Source organism: Cyprinodon tularosa, unplaced genomic scaffold, assembly GCF_016077235.1.
Source record: "Cyprinodon tularosa strain WSP-4 unplaced genomic scaffold, ASM1607723v1 ctg76, whole genome shotgun sequence".
NCBI lineage: Eukaryota > Metazoa > Chordata > Actinopteri > Cyprinodontiformes > Cyprinodontidae > Cyprinodon > Cyprinodon tularosa.
In genome coordinates, this window is record NW_024039518.1 from 1,286,314 (window position 1) to 1,304,943 (window position 18,630).

The following is an 18,630-nucleotide window of genomic DNA, read 5'->3' on the forward strand; positions in this document are numbered from 1 at the left end:
GTGTGGTTTTGCTGCCAATCACGAGCGATTTCATTTGTTTGAGAATAGTGGTTTCAGCCAATACTGAGAAGGTTATTCAAGCCAGACCTGGCCAGCCGCGCGGGTTTGCTGCATTCATATGCTAATTAGGGCCATTAGTACAGCTGATCGCTCTCCACCTACGTCACTGTCCGTTTCCGACAATTTGTGGCACGACAAACGCGGACAAGCACGGGTTGCAAATTGTCGGAAACTGACGAAAATCAGGCAGATCTGCGGGAGTTTACGGGGGTTTACGGGGACGAAAATCTCACTTTTCATGCAGTGTATAGGCTGATGTACACAGCTACCACCGGGTCATCTGACCACCATCAATAAGCAATGCAGGTGAAGTATCTTGTCCAAGGACACAACAATGTTAAAAGCTGGAGCTTGAGGTTTGAACTCATGACCCCTTGGCTGCAGGGCAAACTCCCCCCAAATTATGACAATAAACATGTTGATGTCTATCTCAAGTAGCTGCTACACTCCAAAAACCGTCTACAAATAAGTACAAAATTTCTTAAAATAAGTGTATTTACCGTTAATTTTAGTAGGTAAATAAGACAATTTGCCAATGGAATGAGTATTTCTACTCCTAAAATAAGACAATTAGATCACTTGAAATAAGACAAAGCAATTGTTTTTTTTTCTTATTTTAAATGTAAATTGTCTTGTTCCATTGGCAAGGTGTCTCACTTATCTCCTCAATTCAAGACAAAATTCACTCAAGTTAAGCAAAAATAAATCATACAGATTTCCATTTTTTGCAGTGTAGTAGGCTACTTTGCAAATTCAAAATGTTAATTAATTAATTTTATTTTGATTGTCATTTGAATGCTTACTCAGTTTATTGACATATATAATAAGTGGTTAAATCTTAAACTTGGGCAGAGGTTAAAGCTTAAGCCAAATCTCAAATATTGTGCTTCCACATTCTTATGATTTTAAATTTAAGCTCAACATTGTCAAATGGATAAAACATTTATGTTTGATACAGTTTCAAATAACTTTATGTTAAAATATACCATTGGATTTTGTGATTTCCTCTCATTTTTATAAATAAGAAGCTATCATCAGTTATTTTCAGCAGCCATTGGGTGACTCAAGCTCTGCAACCCTGGACAGGTTGCCCAGACAACCTCAGTGAGGATATTTCTTATTCCATATAAAAAGTTATTCCAAAGTTTTCATCTTCAGCTGTTGTGACATTTGAGGGAAATAAATAAATTAAAAAAACATTAGAACACATGGTATAGGCTGGGAAAACTATCTATTATAATAATAATAATAGAGATAATAATAATAAAATATTTAACAAATCTGACTTGAATGTTTTTTGTGTGTGGATGGAAGATAGGGAACTGAGACAAAACACCAACAAACAGCAGGGGACAAAGAACCCAGAATGGGATTTAAATACGCAATGCTATAAAAACCCCTTTTTTGTCTGTACATTAAAAAGCAAACAAAGTTCACTGTATTTTGGCTTTAGGCCACTACCGCCATTCATCCTCAACCAAGGAAGGCCCAGAGAAGGAGGATCAATCCCTGCTGTGTGGCTAATAGGCAATTAGGTTTAAACAAAACTAAAATAATTATAGTTAAAGAAAAGGACAGGACGTAGGTTTTGCTTACACATCCCCAAGTCCAGCTTAGGTGACTAGGTGATTTTTTTTTATTATTTTTTTTTTTTATGGTGTCCTGTCTGGAAATGTGGCAATAAGAATAATTGTCTTGATGCCAAAAAGAGCCCAACATATTTTACTTTCACAAGTGGAGCAGCACGGCTATCGCCATAGTGTTCCGCTTGTTTTATGCATATAAATAGCTTTATTATAATTATGCAGGGAGTTTTACAGATTATATGGACACTGGAATGTAGGTAAACAGGAAAGTAAAAACAGAAAAAAAGGAGACAAGATTAAAGAAAGAGGAGATAAAAGGGAGTCTGAGTCTTTTAACCCCTTTTATCTCCTATTGTCTTACTTTTTAGCTTTCTACAATGTCTACTTAACCTAACTTTATCCAATTACTTTTTCTTACCCTAATTCTCTTACAATTTTATTGGTTCCTGCTTTGCCGAACCTGGACCGTCTGCATTAGTGAGCGGTACTTAGAGTGGAGCATTTCATGAATGCTTAGTTGCTTGAATCGTTGAGGTTGCACAAGATTACAAAAGTTATTAGAGGCATAGTAACATAGCGCACATGTCTAGAGCAACAGGATTTCAATAGCATTATTCAGTCTATTATCAAACTATGTGTTAAATGAGTAATGATCTGCTTGCTAATCTGAATGTCTAATCTAATCTGAATGTCGTTTCAAATCAATGAAGTGTTTTCAATTCCTTCATTTAGGTCTCTAGATTCTTTTCTTTCATCGCATTTTGTGTATCTAGAAAACATCACTAATATAGTATATATAGTATAATATGCACTTAATGCACATATGGGTTTATAACGACTCCGGATTGAATGATAGTGATAATATTCTGAGGGGGTGTCAAAGGATGTTCATCAGGGAGAACAGAGTCCATTTGTCTTTTTTCTGTTTAGTTAGGACTTCATGACTCATATTCACATTGCTTCCTCGCTTAAGCATCTTTATTTTGAACTAACAGGCAGGTGACAGTATCTGATTAGGCGGGGGCAGTCACACCGACTCTTGGCCTTTGTTCCCTCTCCCCTTCCTGCTGTAACCGTCACTGTGTTTGACTTTCACCTCGCCAGAGTCAGTAGTGATCTCCTTTCACGTTTGAGCTTTTCATGGTTTGACTCATTTTTTGCCCCCTTAATTTGCTTTGAGCTGGTGGAGGCGATCAGAGACAGAGGAGTGGATAAATCTTTAGGTTGAGGAACAAACAAAAAATAAATCTGACAGGATGTGCTGTACTGGAAAGTGTGCCCGCCTGGTGGGCCTGATACTGCTGCCATCAGCCTTCATCTGCATGATCTCCAACCTGCTGCTCTTCTTTCCCGATGGACAGAAACTAAACACTGGCCAGATCTCCCTGCAAGTCTGGCTAATGGGGGGCCTCATAGGGGGAGGCCTCTTTGTAAGTATTTATTTTTTTATAGTTTTGTTTCTTTTTTTTATATTGGGTTCTGACTTTGCCTTATGTAAACTTGTAAATTCAAATGTGCTGTTTTTATTGGGTTTGATAGAGGAGCCTCATAAAATAAAGAAGCATTATTCTGATAAGTAGAAGAGAAGTTACTTATTAATTCCTGTTTTTTTAATTGGCACTAACTTTGTTTTCATAAATCCTCTCTGATCTTTGCTACCTTTAGTTTTTAGTGTTGGAAATCCATATCTAACAAAAAAAAAATTAGACAAATAAGAAAACAAAAACTGTAATTTATAACAAGATTATCTAAGCTACACCAAACACAACCAAGAAAGTTGTGGTTTAGATGGACTTGCTACGTATATAAAGAATTGTTGATGTAAAATGAAATAATTTCTACGTAGTTCAATATTGGTAAAAATTACATTTCTCATACTATATATTTATCTATCTATCTATCTATCTATCTATCTATCTATCTATATATATATATATATATATATATATATATATATATATATATATATATATATATATATATATAGATATATATATAACGGGAGATATACATTTATATACGTAAGAGAAGAATAATTACAGTCTTTTAAGTTTTTATTTGAAAAAAACGAAATGTACGAAATGAAATATGTTCATAACTCTAACTTTATCCGTATAATATAACATAATATTGTATATAATACAATATATAATAATAAAACAAGTTTTTCCCTTCCCTTTTGGCCGTTTGTCTACATGGCCCCACCTTATCACAGGAAAACCTTTGAATGCTAAGCGGTAATGCTAGTGTTCTACATTGTTCAATCTGTATAGAAATAAACCAGATTGATATAAGAACTAATAACAGTTACCAAGGACATCTTTATTTTAAATTATTTGAAGAAGAGACATTTTAGTTCTGTTAGATATGATCAATCTGGTTGTATCCCATTTGGACATATTCCCTCCTGAACTACATAGAGAACAAAGGAATTGTACAAAAATCCTCTCCACAAGCAGAGCTTTGCTTCATGACTACAACTTAAACTAGGGTTCAACGGTACAGAAGACATTTATTCCAGAAGTTTTTTTTTGGTTATGGTCAGATGCAACTTTTTAATCCATAATCATTGCAAGACTGATTTTAAGTTTGTTATAAAATTGTTCAACGTCAGTGTTACTAAATTCACTGCAACAATCTGAATCAATCTGTCTATTTGGGGCTTGGAATAAATTATAGTCGGCATATATTTAGTTATGCAGCTATTAAAGGAAAACTATGTTTGATCTCTTCCCTGTCTAGTGCAAAATACCCACATAAATATCAGCCATGGACACTAATCATTACGTATTTAATGAAGTTAAGCAGCAGCTGCCACCTCTGACTTTTGTGGGAATTTCTTTTTCTGCATGATAACATTACAAACAATGACCAGGAAGTGTCATCTATTTACTGCCTCTTAACATGTGGATATCAGGCCCCATTTAGTACATCGCTTGGGATTCACAAATATTTGCTCAAAGTGATAAGAACAGAATCTTTTATGGCCTAAACTCCAGCAACCTACCTGAAATCTTAACCATCACAGGTGGACATCAACAGTTCTCTGTGACTTAAACCTTTTACTAAACATAGGTTTTAAATCTGGAACATAGCATTAAATATGTCTAGTGTAGCCTTTTTGATCATGTTTTCTGAATTCGCAAGACATACCGTAATACCAAAATCTAGTACCAACACTGGTACTTATTATTCTTTCTATAAAAATAAAATAGTAATGAGGGTATTATTATTTTTATTTTATTTTTTCAATTTTACAGATGCTGTGCCCGAGCTGCTCTGCTATTAGAGCCGGAGGCAAAGGTTGCTGTGGAAAAGGCTGCTGTGGGAATCGCTGCAGGGTGAGTTGATTCATTTGGGAAACTGGATTGAAGAGACGCAGTAAAATTGCACAGTACAGGAAGCTATAGGCTTAAGGTTTAATTTATTCCTTTACAAACTTTTTGTTTAGGTATTATTATTTACTAAATATGTTTTCAAGAATCTACATGGTTTATCTGATTTTTACATGATGTCTCCTTATCTATCACAAATTTCATTCATAAGTAAAGATCTGGAACCTTTTAGTCTGAAAAGTTAGGATAAGAAATTACTCTCTTTTTGTTTTTTTAACATCCTAAGTATTGGATAGCTTCCTGTCTCTTATCTTCCACTGATCATCCTAGAAGAAAAAAACTTTTCTTAATCCACTTAGTCTTTCTCTGATATTTTTCCTCTAAAAATTCAATCACATAAAACAGATCACAGTCATGTGAACACTTCTGATCTTTGCCAGAGTTTTCAGATAGTATGTGTATTCAAGTGTATTAGATAGAGGACATTTTTCTATTCAAGCAAACAGAAAGAAAAAAGTTTAAGAGGTGTGATTATTAAAATTTAACCACACCCAATAGCAATCTGCTTCTGTATTTGTGAACATTGTATCCTGTTGTTGGAAATCCAGCTTGAACAGTGGCCAACAGGTGCAAGTGGGCCAAAAATGATGAAACACATTGCATGACAGAATATCTAAAGCTCCAAAAGAACTCTAAAAGTCCAGAAAAAAGGGTGCAGTTGCAAGAAATTGAAGGGGGTTTATTTTACTTGCTGTTGTTTTTGGTGTAGATGTTTGAAATTTTTTTCCATTTACTTTTTTTTCATTTTGCAATTTGTTTTTAACCAGTAGTTGTTTTAGCCTCCGCACAATAATATAAACAATTTCACAAACAACTGATAAGAAAGGGGCTTAAGAGACAACTAATAATATTCAAACAAAAAAACAATCTTAAAGAGTCATTATGTACATTTTTAGTTAAAAATGTCTTTGTACAGTAGCCTTTTTTATTGACCCTTTAACACCAAAACATCTTTTGATGCTCAGACTGACACCTCAGCTTTAATTTCCCTCAATTTACTTCAGGTCGGAAATTTCCACGCTGTTCAGCGCATGTGAGGTCAAGTGCTTCCTTGTTAAATGGGTCCAATCTAAACAATCGAAGCATTGTATTCAATATAGAGTTTGTGGATACTCTTCTAGCTCAGCTCAGCTCAGACACCAATGGCAACTCCACATAAGGTGAAAAAACTCAGAAAAAAAAAAACATCTGGTCACATGTAGCAGTATCGTCAGAAAACTCAATAATGCCTCTTTGAACATGCAAAATGCACACATGTACATGAACAAACACTGTTTGTTCTGCAGTTTGGTGGGGCAAATGTCCCCCTAGTGGTGGAAAGTAATAAAGTATATTTACTTGATCACTGTATTTAAAGGTATAACGCATTATTTTCACAAACTTTTGAAAAGATCTGTTCTCTCTACTTTAAAAAAAAATGTACATGCACAGCCCTGTACCCACTCCCGAGAGGGAACGCCTATTAAACGAGTGCGAGATCATGCACAAGCCCATTTCTTCTCGAGCACGCTCTGTTCAAAAGTTGCTGTGTGCATCGCTCATACAAGCTTACTTTGCAAAAGAAGATTTGCAATTTTTCCGCTATGTCAGACTCACCAATGATAAGTGAAAATGTGGACGAGCACGTAGGACGCCCTTACGTAAACATATCACCAGATTGATTGACAATTAGGAGGACCACTTATTTTGATGATCCACCCTGAAAAAGAACATCCTCCACTATATCTTTAAGTATTTTTTTTCAGTATTTGTACTTTAATACATTTTGGGTGGGTTCTTCTAACTTTTACTTAACTACATTTCGAAGTCAAATATTCAAATTTCTAATCCACTACATTTCTTGGAAGCTGGTTGTCACTCGTTCCATTTAGCTCAGCTTATCTTTGTTATCTGCTGTTGCTGTTTTTCTTTCTTGAAAATTCAAAGTTCATCCTGCATTTTTAAGTTATCTCTCTTTTTCAACACATCTGGGTCAAATGGTAGCTCATTAGGTGTATGCAGAACTTTGACATGCTGAGTAGTAACTCCCTCCAGGGAGAAGAACTAAAACATGCAAGATAGATCCCCTTGGGGACTAAATTTGGACACCACTGTTTTTAGAGATTTAATGACATTCCACATATGTGAAAATCACAGAGCAGATATTATCTGTACTTTATAATTTTATGAAGATGTTAGTCGTTGCCAAGTGGCCAAGTTGTTCACTACGACGAGTTCTCAATACAGAGATGTAGTTTCTGTTTAGTAATAGATTCCATCTCTAGTTTTGTTTTTGAATAAAACATAATAATCAAACTCCTGTCCTTATTTTTTTTGGCATTTTTATGCTGAAATTATTTACAGGTGGTGTAGAATTTGTAGCAAGGTGGTTTTATGGGTCAATACATCAGGTGGTTTCTAAAAATTACATTTTCTCTTAAATTACTCTGAAAATTACACAGAAATGTACTGATATTAGAAAATTACATATGCACTTTGAATACTTAAATGCATGCACTTTTGAATATTTAGATATTTTAAAAAGTAAGTATTTCAATACTTTAACCTGAGTAGATGTTTGACCGTATTATAGTTGAGTACCTCGTCCACCACTGCTTAAAAGGAGGAACTTAAACTGAGGATCCACCAAGACTTTTATTAGCTTCGCTTACCACTTCATTTTTAACTTGGATGGTCCATGATATCATTTAGTAACATCCCAGGGATTCTACTGCCATTTTGATGATGCTCTACAAGAGCTGATGTTATCTAGGCTCTCTTTTGTGGCTCTGGACCATTAGAAGGACAACGCCTTTTAACCGGAGGGTCCTCCCTGTTCCCCTCTAATCTGGCATAAGCCTGAATAATAAGTGTAGTTTAATTTGAATTCTACACATTATCCATCTGGAAAGCCTTTTGCAGAAAGTATTTGCAAAAGGGAAGGACATTCAGTACAATTGTTCCACCTGATTGGATAAATCAAGTGGTACCTGCCTCCCATGTCAAACTTTTAGCCAGAGTAGCATCTTGATTTGTTTTACAACTAGCTGAGGTAATTTATAAAACAAACTCCTTCCAAATCCGGTCAGGAAGAATGTGCAAACATCCTTCCCATCCACACTGTAACACACAACTGCAGCCGTGTGTTGCTTCTGTGCAGCCTAGTGTAGGTGTTCCTAGTCCTGTGTATGTTAGGCTTAGGGACAGATTTAGGGTTGGGAGATCCACAAAGTAAACAATGCAAACAATACGCCCACACTGTTGGACCTTCACAGGTTAATTAAATTTTTTTCTGAAACTAATAATAATTTTTATTGAATCCTGATCTACAAACTACTTTACTTTATGTGCAATTGAATTTAGTCTCTCCAGTTAACAAACCTGATTAAATGGGAAATGTGTTGTTCCACATATCTTTGCACTGATTTTACAAAACCCTTAGGCCAAGACAGAAAATTAAAATTCAAGTAAAGTGAAAAATAATAACAGGCTTCAATACAAAGTTTATTTTATGAATATCTCTTGTCCTTGTCTCTTACAGATGCTAAACTCAGTTTTTTCATCTGTCCTCGGTCTCGTTGGGGCGGCCTACTGCACCGGTGTGGCCTTAGCTGCATTGGTGGTTGGACCAAAGTGTTTGGTTAATGACGAATGGAAATATCCCTTTCGGAACACAGGCTTGTGAGTGTTTTCCCCATCCTGCTGGTGCACATGCATTAACAATGATGATGGTTGAACTGAAACTTTGATGCTCTGATGAAAGCAAAGCGTAATTTCTATTTTCGGTTTTCCTTCTTCTTTTATCTTAGTGGTTGTATTATCACCATTATAAAAAAAACTGTTTCAGTTCTATGGAGTGAATTTTGTGTCAGAAATGAATTTTTCATGACTTTTATTTCTCAAATTTTTTTTTTTTTTAAATGTAGGATATTTTCTTATTTTGGCAAAAAAAAAAAAAAAAAAATCCATACAGCTGTTCTTGGAAATAATCATGAATGCAATACCGTTAACATCCAGAAGGGGGCACACCAAGTCGACACTATGTTTTTTTAAATCAGAATCAGAATCAGAATCAAGTTTATTGCCAAGTAGGTTTGCACTTACAAGGAATTTGACTTGGTGTTGTTGGTGCAGACAAAAAACAAAACAAAATAGCAAAATAAGATAGATTATATATAAATATATATATATATACAGGTGCTGGTCATAAAATTAGAATATCATGAAAAAGTAGATTGATTTCAGTAATTCCATTTAAAAAGTGAAACTTGTATATTATATTCATACATTACATACAAACTCATATATTTCAGATGTTTATTTTGTTTAATTTTGATGATTACAAATGACAACAAATGAAAATCTCAAATTCATCATATCAGAAAATTAGAATATTGTGAAAAGGTTCAAAATTGATGGCCCCTGGTGCCACACTCTAATCAGCTAATTAACTCAAACCACCTGCAAAAGCCTTTAAATGGTCTTTCAGTCTAGTTCTATAGGCTACACAATCATGGGGAAGACTGCTGACTTGACAGTTGTCCAAAAGACGACCATCGACACTTTGCACAAGGAGGGCAAGACACAAAAGGTCATCGCTAAAGAGGCTGGCTGTTCACAGAGCTCAGTGTCCAAGCACATTAATAGAGAGGCGAAGGGAAGGAAAAGATGTGGTCGAAAAAAGTGTACAAGCAAGAGAGATAACCGCACCCTGGAGAGGATTGTGAAACAAAACCCATTCAAAAATGTGGGGGAGATTCACAAAGAGTGGACTGCAGCTGGAGTGAGTGCTTCAAGAACCACCACACACAGACGTATGAAAGACATGGGTTTCTGCTGTCGCATTCCTTGTGTCAAGCCACTCTTGAACCACAGACAGCGTCAGAAGCGTCTAAAGAGAAACAGGACTGGACTGCTGGTGAGTGGTCCAAAGTCATGTTCTCTGATGAAAGTAAATTTTGCATTTCCTTTGGAAATCAAGGTCCCAGAGTCTGGAGGAAAAGAAGAGAGGCACTTCATCCACGTTGCTTGAAGTCCAGTGTAAAGTTTCCCCAGTCAGTGATGGTTTGGGGTGCCATGTCATCTGCTGGTGTTGGTCCATTGTGTTTTCTGAGGTCCAGGGTCAACGCAGCCACATACCAGGAAGTTTTAGAGCACTTCATGCTTCCTGCAGCTGACCAACTTTTTGGAGATGCAGATTTCCTTTTCCAACAGGACTTGGCACCTGCACACAGTGCCAAAGCTACCAGTACCTGGTTGAAGGACCATGGTATCCCTGTTCTTAATTGGCCAGCAAACTCTCCTGACCTTAACCCCATAGAAAATCTATGGGGTATTGTGAAGAAGAAGATGCAATACACCAGACCCAACAATTCAGAAGAGCTAAAAGCCACTATTAGAGCAACCTGGGCTATCATAACACCTGAGCAGTGCCACAGACTGATCGACTCCATGCCACGCCGCATTGCTGCAGTAATACAGGCCAAAGGAGGCCCAACTAAATACTGAGTGCTGTACATGCTCATACTTTTCATGTTCATACTTTTCAGTTGGCCAACATTTCTATAAATCCTTTGTTTTTATTGGTCTTCAGTAATATTCTAATTTTCTGATATGATGAATTTGAGATTTTCATTTGTTGTCATTTGTAATCATCAAAATTAAACAAAATAAACATCTGAAATATATGAGTTTGTATGTAATGTATGAATATAATATACAAGTTTCACTTTTTAAATGGAATTACTGAAATCAATCTACTTTTTCATGATATTCTAATTTTATGACCAGCACCTGTATATATATATATATATATACACAGAAGCTATATACAAACAGTAGACTGTGCGTTAATGTAACGCAGAAATCCTGAATGGGGGAGAGAAACATTGTTCAGTGTCACGGGCGGGTCTTGGCCTTGTTTATAAGGCCGATAGCAGATGGAAAAAAAACTGTTTTTGTGACGGGAGGTTCTGGTCCTGATGGACCGCAGCCTCCTGCCAGAGGGTAGTGACTGAAATAGTCTGTGACTGGGGTGCGAAGGATCAGCCACTGACATCTATTCAAAATCCAAACTTTGTTTCCCTTCCCTTAGCAAAAAAAGTAGTTTAAAGTTGATTTTGTAAGTATATATGAAAAGAATTTTAAGTATAGCAATTATGTAATACACCATGTACTTGTAGGGTACAAAATTAGGACAGTTTTAAGTCAAAAAATTATACTCTTACATAGTCAAATGAAGGATTCAAGTATAAAGCAAGTACACACATCTTTATACAACTATTGTAAAATATTTATGCTTGTGGTTCATACTTTACGACTTTACTATTTATATACCTTCCTTCTCTCATACTTAGATCTAGATACTTTAAGTATCAGTAGAAATAAGTAAAGTATACCAATTAAAAATAAGCTTTAGTATTTAAGTATAAGTTTAAATCTTAGAATGAAGGTACTTGCTCTTAGACTTATATTTATACTTTTCAGTACAAGTATACTCTTTTATACTATTCTTAAGTATATAAAAAGCAGTTACTGTAAATATCAAGTAAACTGCCTATATTTGTAGGATAACTATATTTGGAATACACTTGAATAAAGTTTATCGCAGTGTCGCTGAAGAACTGGGACCATTAAAGTAGGGTTTAATAAAACACCCACCCAGAAATAAAGTGATTACGCAAGTATTATTAATCACCACTGATCAGGAGATTAAACTATCAAACAAAAATGAACATGTTGTAAATTTGAAGTGAGCCTATTAGATGTTAACAGGGAGTCACTGTTAACAGGGAGGGAAGTAACCTTTATTACACAATTTATGAAGGGATATTAAAATTTAGCCCCTAGTTGTGCTTCCTGCAGAAAACCCCAGTTTCCTCTTTCTGTGTTTTCTGGTTAAACCTACATATGATCCTTCTCACTGCAAACAGTGTTTTTATGAATCATAAAAGGACAACAAGAAAAACAAGAACCGATTCTCTCTGATCACAAGACATGTTGTTTGTCAGCACTGATTACAGAAAATGAGACTAAACTCTTGTGGTTTCATTTTGGATTTCTTCACATACATTAGCTTCTTTAAATGCTCTGAAAATGAATCTGTGTTTTGTTGAAGCAGCGCATAAGAAATTACTTTTTTTTTTTTTTTACCAAAACCACCTGCATAACTGAACCACTTCTACACAGCAAAACACATTTTGAAGTTTGTGGCTAAAGGTATAAAACTGACTGCATTAAAAATAATGATTATGTAGGTATAATTGTACCATACAAAGACCCAAGTTTATCTTGATCTTATGTTCAATAATGAGCATGGTAAGAGAGATAAAAAAAAATGTTAAAGGGCTTTATTAGAGACTAGCAAACTAGTGGTCAACAAATCTAAATACCAACCATCAGACCCTCGGCCATTTCAGTTCTATCATAATAAACATATGTGGAGTTCCTTTATTCCCACTGGCTTTTATGTGGAACTTATGGGCTTTACATAGGCTGCTATTGAAATTTTGAGCAACAGGTCTAGCATTAAAACACTTATTAAGTATTGTGGAAAATCTGTGATTCTGTGGGTCTATTTCCCATTTATAAGATAAGGGGAACATTATAATTTATACCACTGATGAGACATCTTAAATCAATGTTAGGTGGCATTATGTGGTCAGTATTGGGTGACGATATTTAACATGCGGCCAAATGAGTCCTGCTATGGTTTAGACAATCCAAAACCTTCTTTCTAAGCTCACATCCACCACTTTGTGGGGTAATATGAAGAGAAGAGAGCATAAGGAAGGTAAGAGGACTCTGGGTGATCAATGGAGACTATGCAAGGAGAAAAAGGCAGAAAATCCTTCTCTCTTTCAACCCCCACTTTTTTTTTTCCTCTTGGCAGTTTAACAGCAGGAACATCAAAAAGTTAAATCTTTTTTTTATTATTTTGTAATTATTAGGTAATGCAGTTGCAATAAATAATTTTAAATATGTTTGTTTCTTTTATGGGGAATATAAAAAAGGGAATAACTCATACTTAAAGACTACAACAGCTGTTTTCAGTGACTGATAAACAATTTGTACTGACCTTATCTAAAAGACCTTTTTAGAAATGCACCAGATACAGCTTAGAAAATCATATTTGTTATTCTATGGCCTTTTTATCATATAATAAAAATTATTCATTAATAGAACTTGTAAATGTGTGTCTCCTATAGAAAAGAAATGCCTTTCAGTGTTATCAGTGTGCAGAGTGCTGGACTTTGATCTAACTCTTAAAAAATACTGGTTACTGGTGATAAACGAGCCACAGTCAGGATCATGCTACTTGTGTTTGTGCCACTGAGTTCTTGATCATAAGGTCTTTCTGTCTGTGTATTTATCTTTCAATACTTATTATAGCCAAACTAAATGCAAGTCCATACAGAAGGAAAAATACAGAAGAAAATATTCAGGCTTAAAGTTATGCAGAATTAACAGATACTGTAAGTACAGACCAGAGTAGAATAAATACAGATCTCTACTGTCTCTCACTCTAATTTCTTCCCAAAGCAGTTTTAAGAAGACCTCAGGTAATACGATTTGCCTGAACATCAGTGATATTCAAACTCAAAACCAAAGACTTTTAGCAAAAAAGAAAATGGCTGTTTCACAACTTTTTTTTTTTCATGCTGCAAAAATTTACCTATTTGTATTGAATCTGATATCATAAGTAAAATACGACAAATGTGCATTTCGGTGTGAATAACATCACTCTTTATAATTCTTTAAGCGGTTCGATGTAAACACCTATTAAGGCGTTGTTCATGCCTTCATTTTCAAGTGGATCTTTTGTTTTGAAATATTTTGTTCAGCTTTCTTTTCCTGCTTAGTACTTTACCCAGTCTCTTTACTGTTTCTTGCAGTGCAGCAGTAACTAATGATAAACTGCTCTGTTATGTCATGGCATGCAACGATCTTCAGTTAACCTTCATAAACTTCAGATGACCAGCATGTTTACTGAGCGAAGCCCTGTAGTGGTTAACTGGGCAAAAATCAGCAACAGAGGCTGCACTTCTCAACAATCACTATATCCCCAATGTTTTTGTGTCTGCAACAGCAAAGTTGTTTTCATCTAAATATACAAACAGTATATGTGTACATTTTTGTTAGCTGTTGATCAACCTAAAAAGCAACAATCTTTCATATAGGTTGTTACACAAACTTAGATCTGTGAAATGTGTCCTAATAAACAATCTGCTCTCTTTCGCAGGACTAATTCCAGCTACCTTGGGAATCAGACCCTTTGGAAAATCTGTGAATACCCTAAAGATATTGTATTGTGGCACATTGTGCTGTTCTCCATACTGCTGGGCATGGGTGTGCTGCAGGTCTTGCTCTGTGCCATCCAGGTGATCAACGGCTGTGTGGGATGCATCTGCGGTGACTGTCGGGAGAGCCATGATGTAGGTGGAATCTGTGCAGAGGCAAAATTCTTATAAAAAAACAGACTAAATTAACTATTTAACATCTCCTTTTTACTTAAAATATTTCTGAGTCAGAGACTATGGAAAGTTTTAAAAGGCAAGGATCTTCAGCATCATTTTCCACATTTTTATATTGTATGTATAACAGTGAATCAGCAAAGTTATTGTGTTTCTCTGTTGCTGTTGTGATTAAAGTTTTAAGTTCTTATCAAATGCATGCTGAAGGGAATCTAACTGTATTTTACACATATTGACTTCTAGTCAACATACACCACCTTTCATCCTCTTAGTTTGATATAATGAATTAAAGTTCTTCTAAATTAAAACCTACATCAACAATTTTTGCATAAAATTTAACTAGAAATAGAATTTAATCGGTTCAGCAAGAAATTATACTCTTCAAACTTTTTTTAAAAATTTAAATTATGTATGTTTATGTCAGGAAAATGGTTTATTTTTTAAGAAAAAAGTATTTAGGTAAAAAAGTGTTAGTTAACTTGTAAAAAAAAAAACAGCAAAGTATTGTAATTCTATTAATACCAAAACAGTAAGTAGAAATATAAGTAACCAGGAATATTGTCCTTTAACATTATGTAAGTTTATCATAATTGATGATTAGATAAATAAATGAAAAAAAATACATAAACAAGTAAAGAAAGAGCAGATCTGTGTCCCATAAATATGTTTATAATATATGAAGTGCTGTGTTGAGCCCCAAACTTCTAAAACCACTATTAGCATTGTCAAACATTCTAGCTTGTTTTGACAATAAGCATTAGATTAATTTGCCCCAAACCTTGTAATTATGCAGAAAAAAACTAAATAACATTGCATTAATATGTTAGAAATAAATCTTAAAAAGGTGCTCTAATTAACTTCCAGTAGCATCCGAAAAACAGGACTTGCTAACTGATTGACTTAATGTTGTGCTACTTTAAGAAACCAGTAATTAAAAATAAATTAAAAATCTTACACAAACAGTTTTTTTTTTTTAGTAACATTCAGTTTGGAGTTTACAGGGGAATTATTAGTACTGCTACCACGATAACTTAGCTGCTATGTTGAATTTGGAGGTTTGGTTTGTAAAATAAACCTCCAACACTTCAAACCATTTTTCTCTTTATTTCAAAATTTAATGTAACATGAGCAAATGCAACAGACAGACATTTTTAAAACTATCAAGAAGTGGAGGTTTACAGAAACCCTTTGCAAAAGTTATTCAAGTATACTAAAAGTGCACTAATTTCATACTTAAAATCAGCCAGTGCACTTAGAGTTGACTTAACAATAGTATAGTCAAGTGTACTTGACTATACTATTATTTACTTTATTGTTTACTAAAGTATACTTTAAGTATACTATGGTAAACAATAAAGTAAACAATTCTGTTTAATTCTGAACAGAAGTGAATAAGCTAACTCCAGTTTATCACTCTTCATAACAATTTTGTCTCTCTTAAAAATGTAATACTGCTTTTTTATTTCGATATATTATGAAAAACCCTAAGCTATGTGATGCAATGTAAGGTTACTTGTAAGGTTGTTGCTAGTAGAGAAACATATTTGACCAGATAAAAAAAAACAACAACTTGAAAATGAGGTTTAAACAGTATAAAATATAATGTCCAAATGGAGTCAAAGGGTCCTTGGGTTTGTTTAAAGTTGGTTACCTAATGCTGACCTTTAATTTTTCTCTCTCTAGTTCACCTTAGGTAGACTACAACTTACGCAGGTTTAAGAAAAATAGCATTTCCATGCATTTTTCTGGTCCAAATATTAAACTGATTAATAGATTAAACTGTATAATGGCCTGTTTAGGATCAATCTAGTTATGCTTACATGGACAGGTAATCAGAATAAACGGCCGATTGGATTAAAATTGTGTCATGTAAAATATTCTAATCAGAATATTCTGATCAAATTTAACACAATCAGGATGAAAGTGCAACATAACTGAAAAGGCCAGTTTGTGTCGATTCATGATCTGATCGCCGGGCATGTAAAAGCTTGATTGGATCAATTTATTTTGAATGAGGCAAGTTCATTTGTGTGTAAATGGGCACCCCAGGTCAATGTCAAGGATTTTTGCTATGAATGCCTAGGCATACAGTACGCTTTGGATAGATGCTATCTGATTATTCGTTTAAGCTGTGATAGACCAAATATAAGTTGTTGAAATTAACTGGAGCAGGTTTTTTTTTTTTTTTTTTTTTTTTTTTTTTTTTTTATTTAACAAATGTTTAGTTCTGGGGGCCTTTATTTAAAGTAATTAGTAAGGAAATTGGCACATAAAGAAGAAAGGTTGACAGACAGTAATATTCAAAGTTTGGGAAGTAAACCTCTAACAGATACACCTGAAGATCATATATTACCATATAAAGTGAAAACTTGCTTGTTTTCTTCATTTAAGCTTTTATAGAGAATGTAAAGACACTGTAGACAAAAGTGGTCATTTCGTCTGATTGTCACTATGGTATTTTCCAGTTGATTGTTCAAAGTTTATAGAACTCAGCTGGAGTTTTTATTATGAGTCTCTACTGGTGTTATTTTTTGAAATAATTAAAATAAGGGTGTTTTTATTAGAAGATTTGTTGCTGCATGTTGTTGCTGAGCATTTTTAAAAGGCACTCCTTCCATTCATCATCAAAGGCAAAATATCTTAAGCTTAATAATTAGAAACCTTTTTAATTAATTGATATAAAGAAAAATTCTATTTATTTATGTTTAAATATCGGCAGAGAACAAACTCTTGTGAAGGATTTATTATTAGTCATTTTGTAACCTTGACAAAACATGTAAAGTCAAATATTGTCTGTACTGCTTCAAGATTAACAGCAATCTTTCAGCTCTGGCTGACATTAGTTTCTAAAACGTCACGCAGTGATGTCTTACAGTGGTGACATGATCGTTAACTGTCAACACATTCATGTTTGAACCGCACCATCAAAGGTCTACACATTAACACCAAGCTCACATTTATTAACAGTTTCCAAGATTGGCTGCAAACTTACTCCCTATCGACAGCAGAAATAAACATGTGACTTTTTTTTCCATTGCAGAGTGACAGCGGACTATGAAGGTGAGGAAGAAAATCCTGCAGAATCCTCCCATCACCAAAACAAATGCCTCTGAGAAGCATAAATCTGGGAATGAATTTCTTAAGATTTTGTGCTGACAACCTTTGATGTTTGCTTTTCCATTTTATTTCTTTCATTCTGCAAAAAAGAACGAAGTCAAACTTTTACTCCATTTAAAAAGTTATTTTTTCTCATGTGTAACACCTGATTTCTTTAGGAAGCAGATAATTACTGAACCCAATAAAAGCTATATGTTAGAATAAAATAATGTGTGAATTTATGGTTAGTTTGATGCCTGAATGTTTATCAGCTGTATATGAAAAGGGGGACAGACTTAAAAAGAATCTGTCTGTTTAGCTCAGCTTTTGGTAAATGTTTATGTTTATCAAAAGTGAATGGGGTTGAAGACTCAAACACGACAAGATTTGTTGATTCTAGATCAAGTTTCCTTTTAGAATTATATTTATCTCTTTCATAAATAATTCTGAAAAAACCAGCACCAGAAATAACCTTTGCTGGAGACAGATTAGGAGATGCCCTCCATCCAGAGGAGCTGTAGCTGTAGTACAGTCATTACTTCTCCACAGGGGCGGAGCTAGATTGGGGGCCAGGGGTGGCCATGGCCACCCTTAGCCAATCATTGGCCACCCCTACCATTTATTTCTCTCTAATACAGATGGTGGCAACAGTAATACTCTCAAGTGGAATATTCAAAACATAAAAATGCTTCATTTATTAACACTTGGACTCCGAAAATTCTGATCCTACTAGAACTCCCACTGACCGTCAGTTTGACGGGTGACATTTTTCCCCAATGGAACGTACAAGTAGTGATGATGTCATCAACTGAGATAGTTCAAGTGTGCGATATAAACCCATTGTGGATACGTAAACCTTAAAATGGGTCTAATATATATTTTTCAAAGGCCGTATTGTACGCTATTATTATTTCTGTTCTAAATTTATATTCAAAATAAATTCATAGAGTCAGACTGTTTTACTACACAGGTTCAAAGTTCGAAATTACCATTTTATTTACAGAAATGTATTGATTCCTCCCAAACATTTCCCGTAGACCA

At 34.7% G+C, this 18,630-nt stretch overlaps 1 protein-coding gene across 1 annotated transcript; it reads left to right on the top strand.

The window, feature by feature from the left end:
• Window positions 1-2,704: 2,704 nt before the first annotated feature.
• On the top strand, window positions 2,705-17,816 carry tm4sf5 (transmembrane 4 L six family member 5). Its single transcript, XM_038270284.1, has 5 exons — window positions 2,705-3,076; window positions 4,907-4,987; window positions 8,562-8,701; window positions 14,262-14,454; window positions 17,534-17,816. Exons 1-5 carry the CDS (start codon window positions 2,903-2,905, stop codon window positions 17,549-17,551), a joined length of 606 nt encoding a protein of 201 aa, XP_038126212.1. The 5' UTR covers window positions 2,705-2,902; the 3' UTR covers window positions 17,552-17,816.
• The last annotated feature ends 814 nt before the right edge of the window (window positions 17,817-18,630 follow it).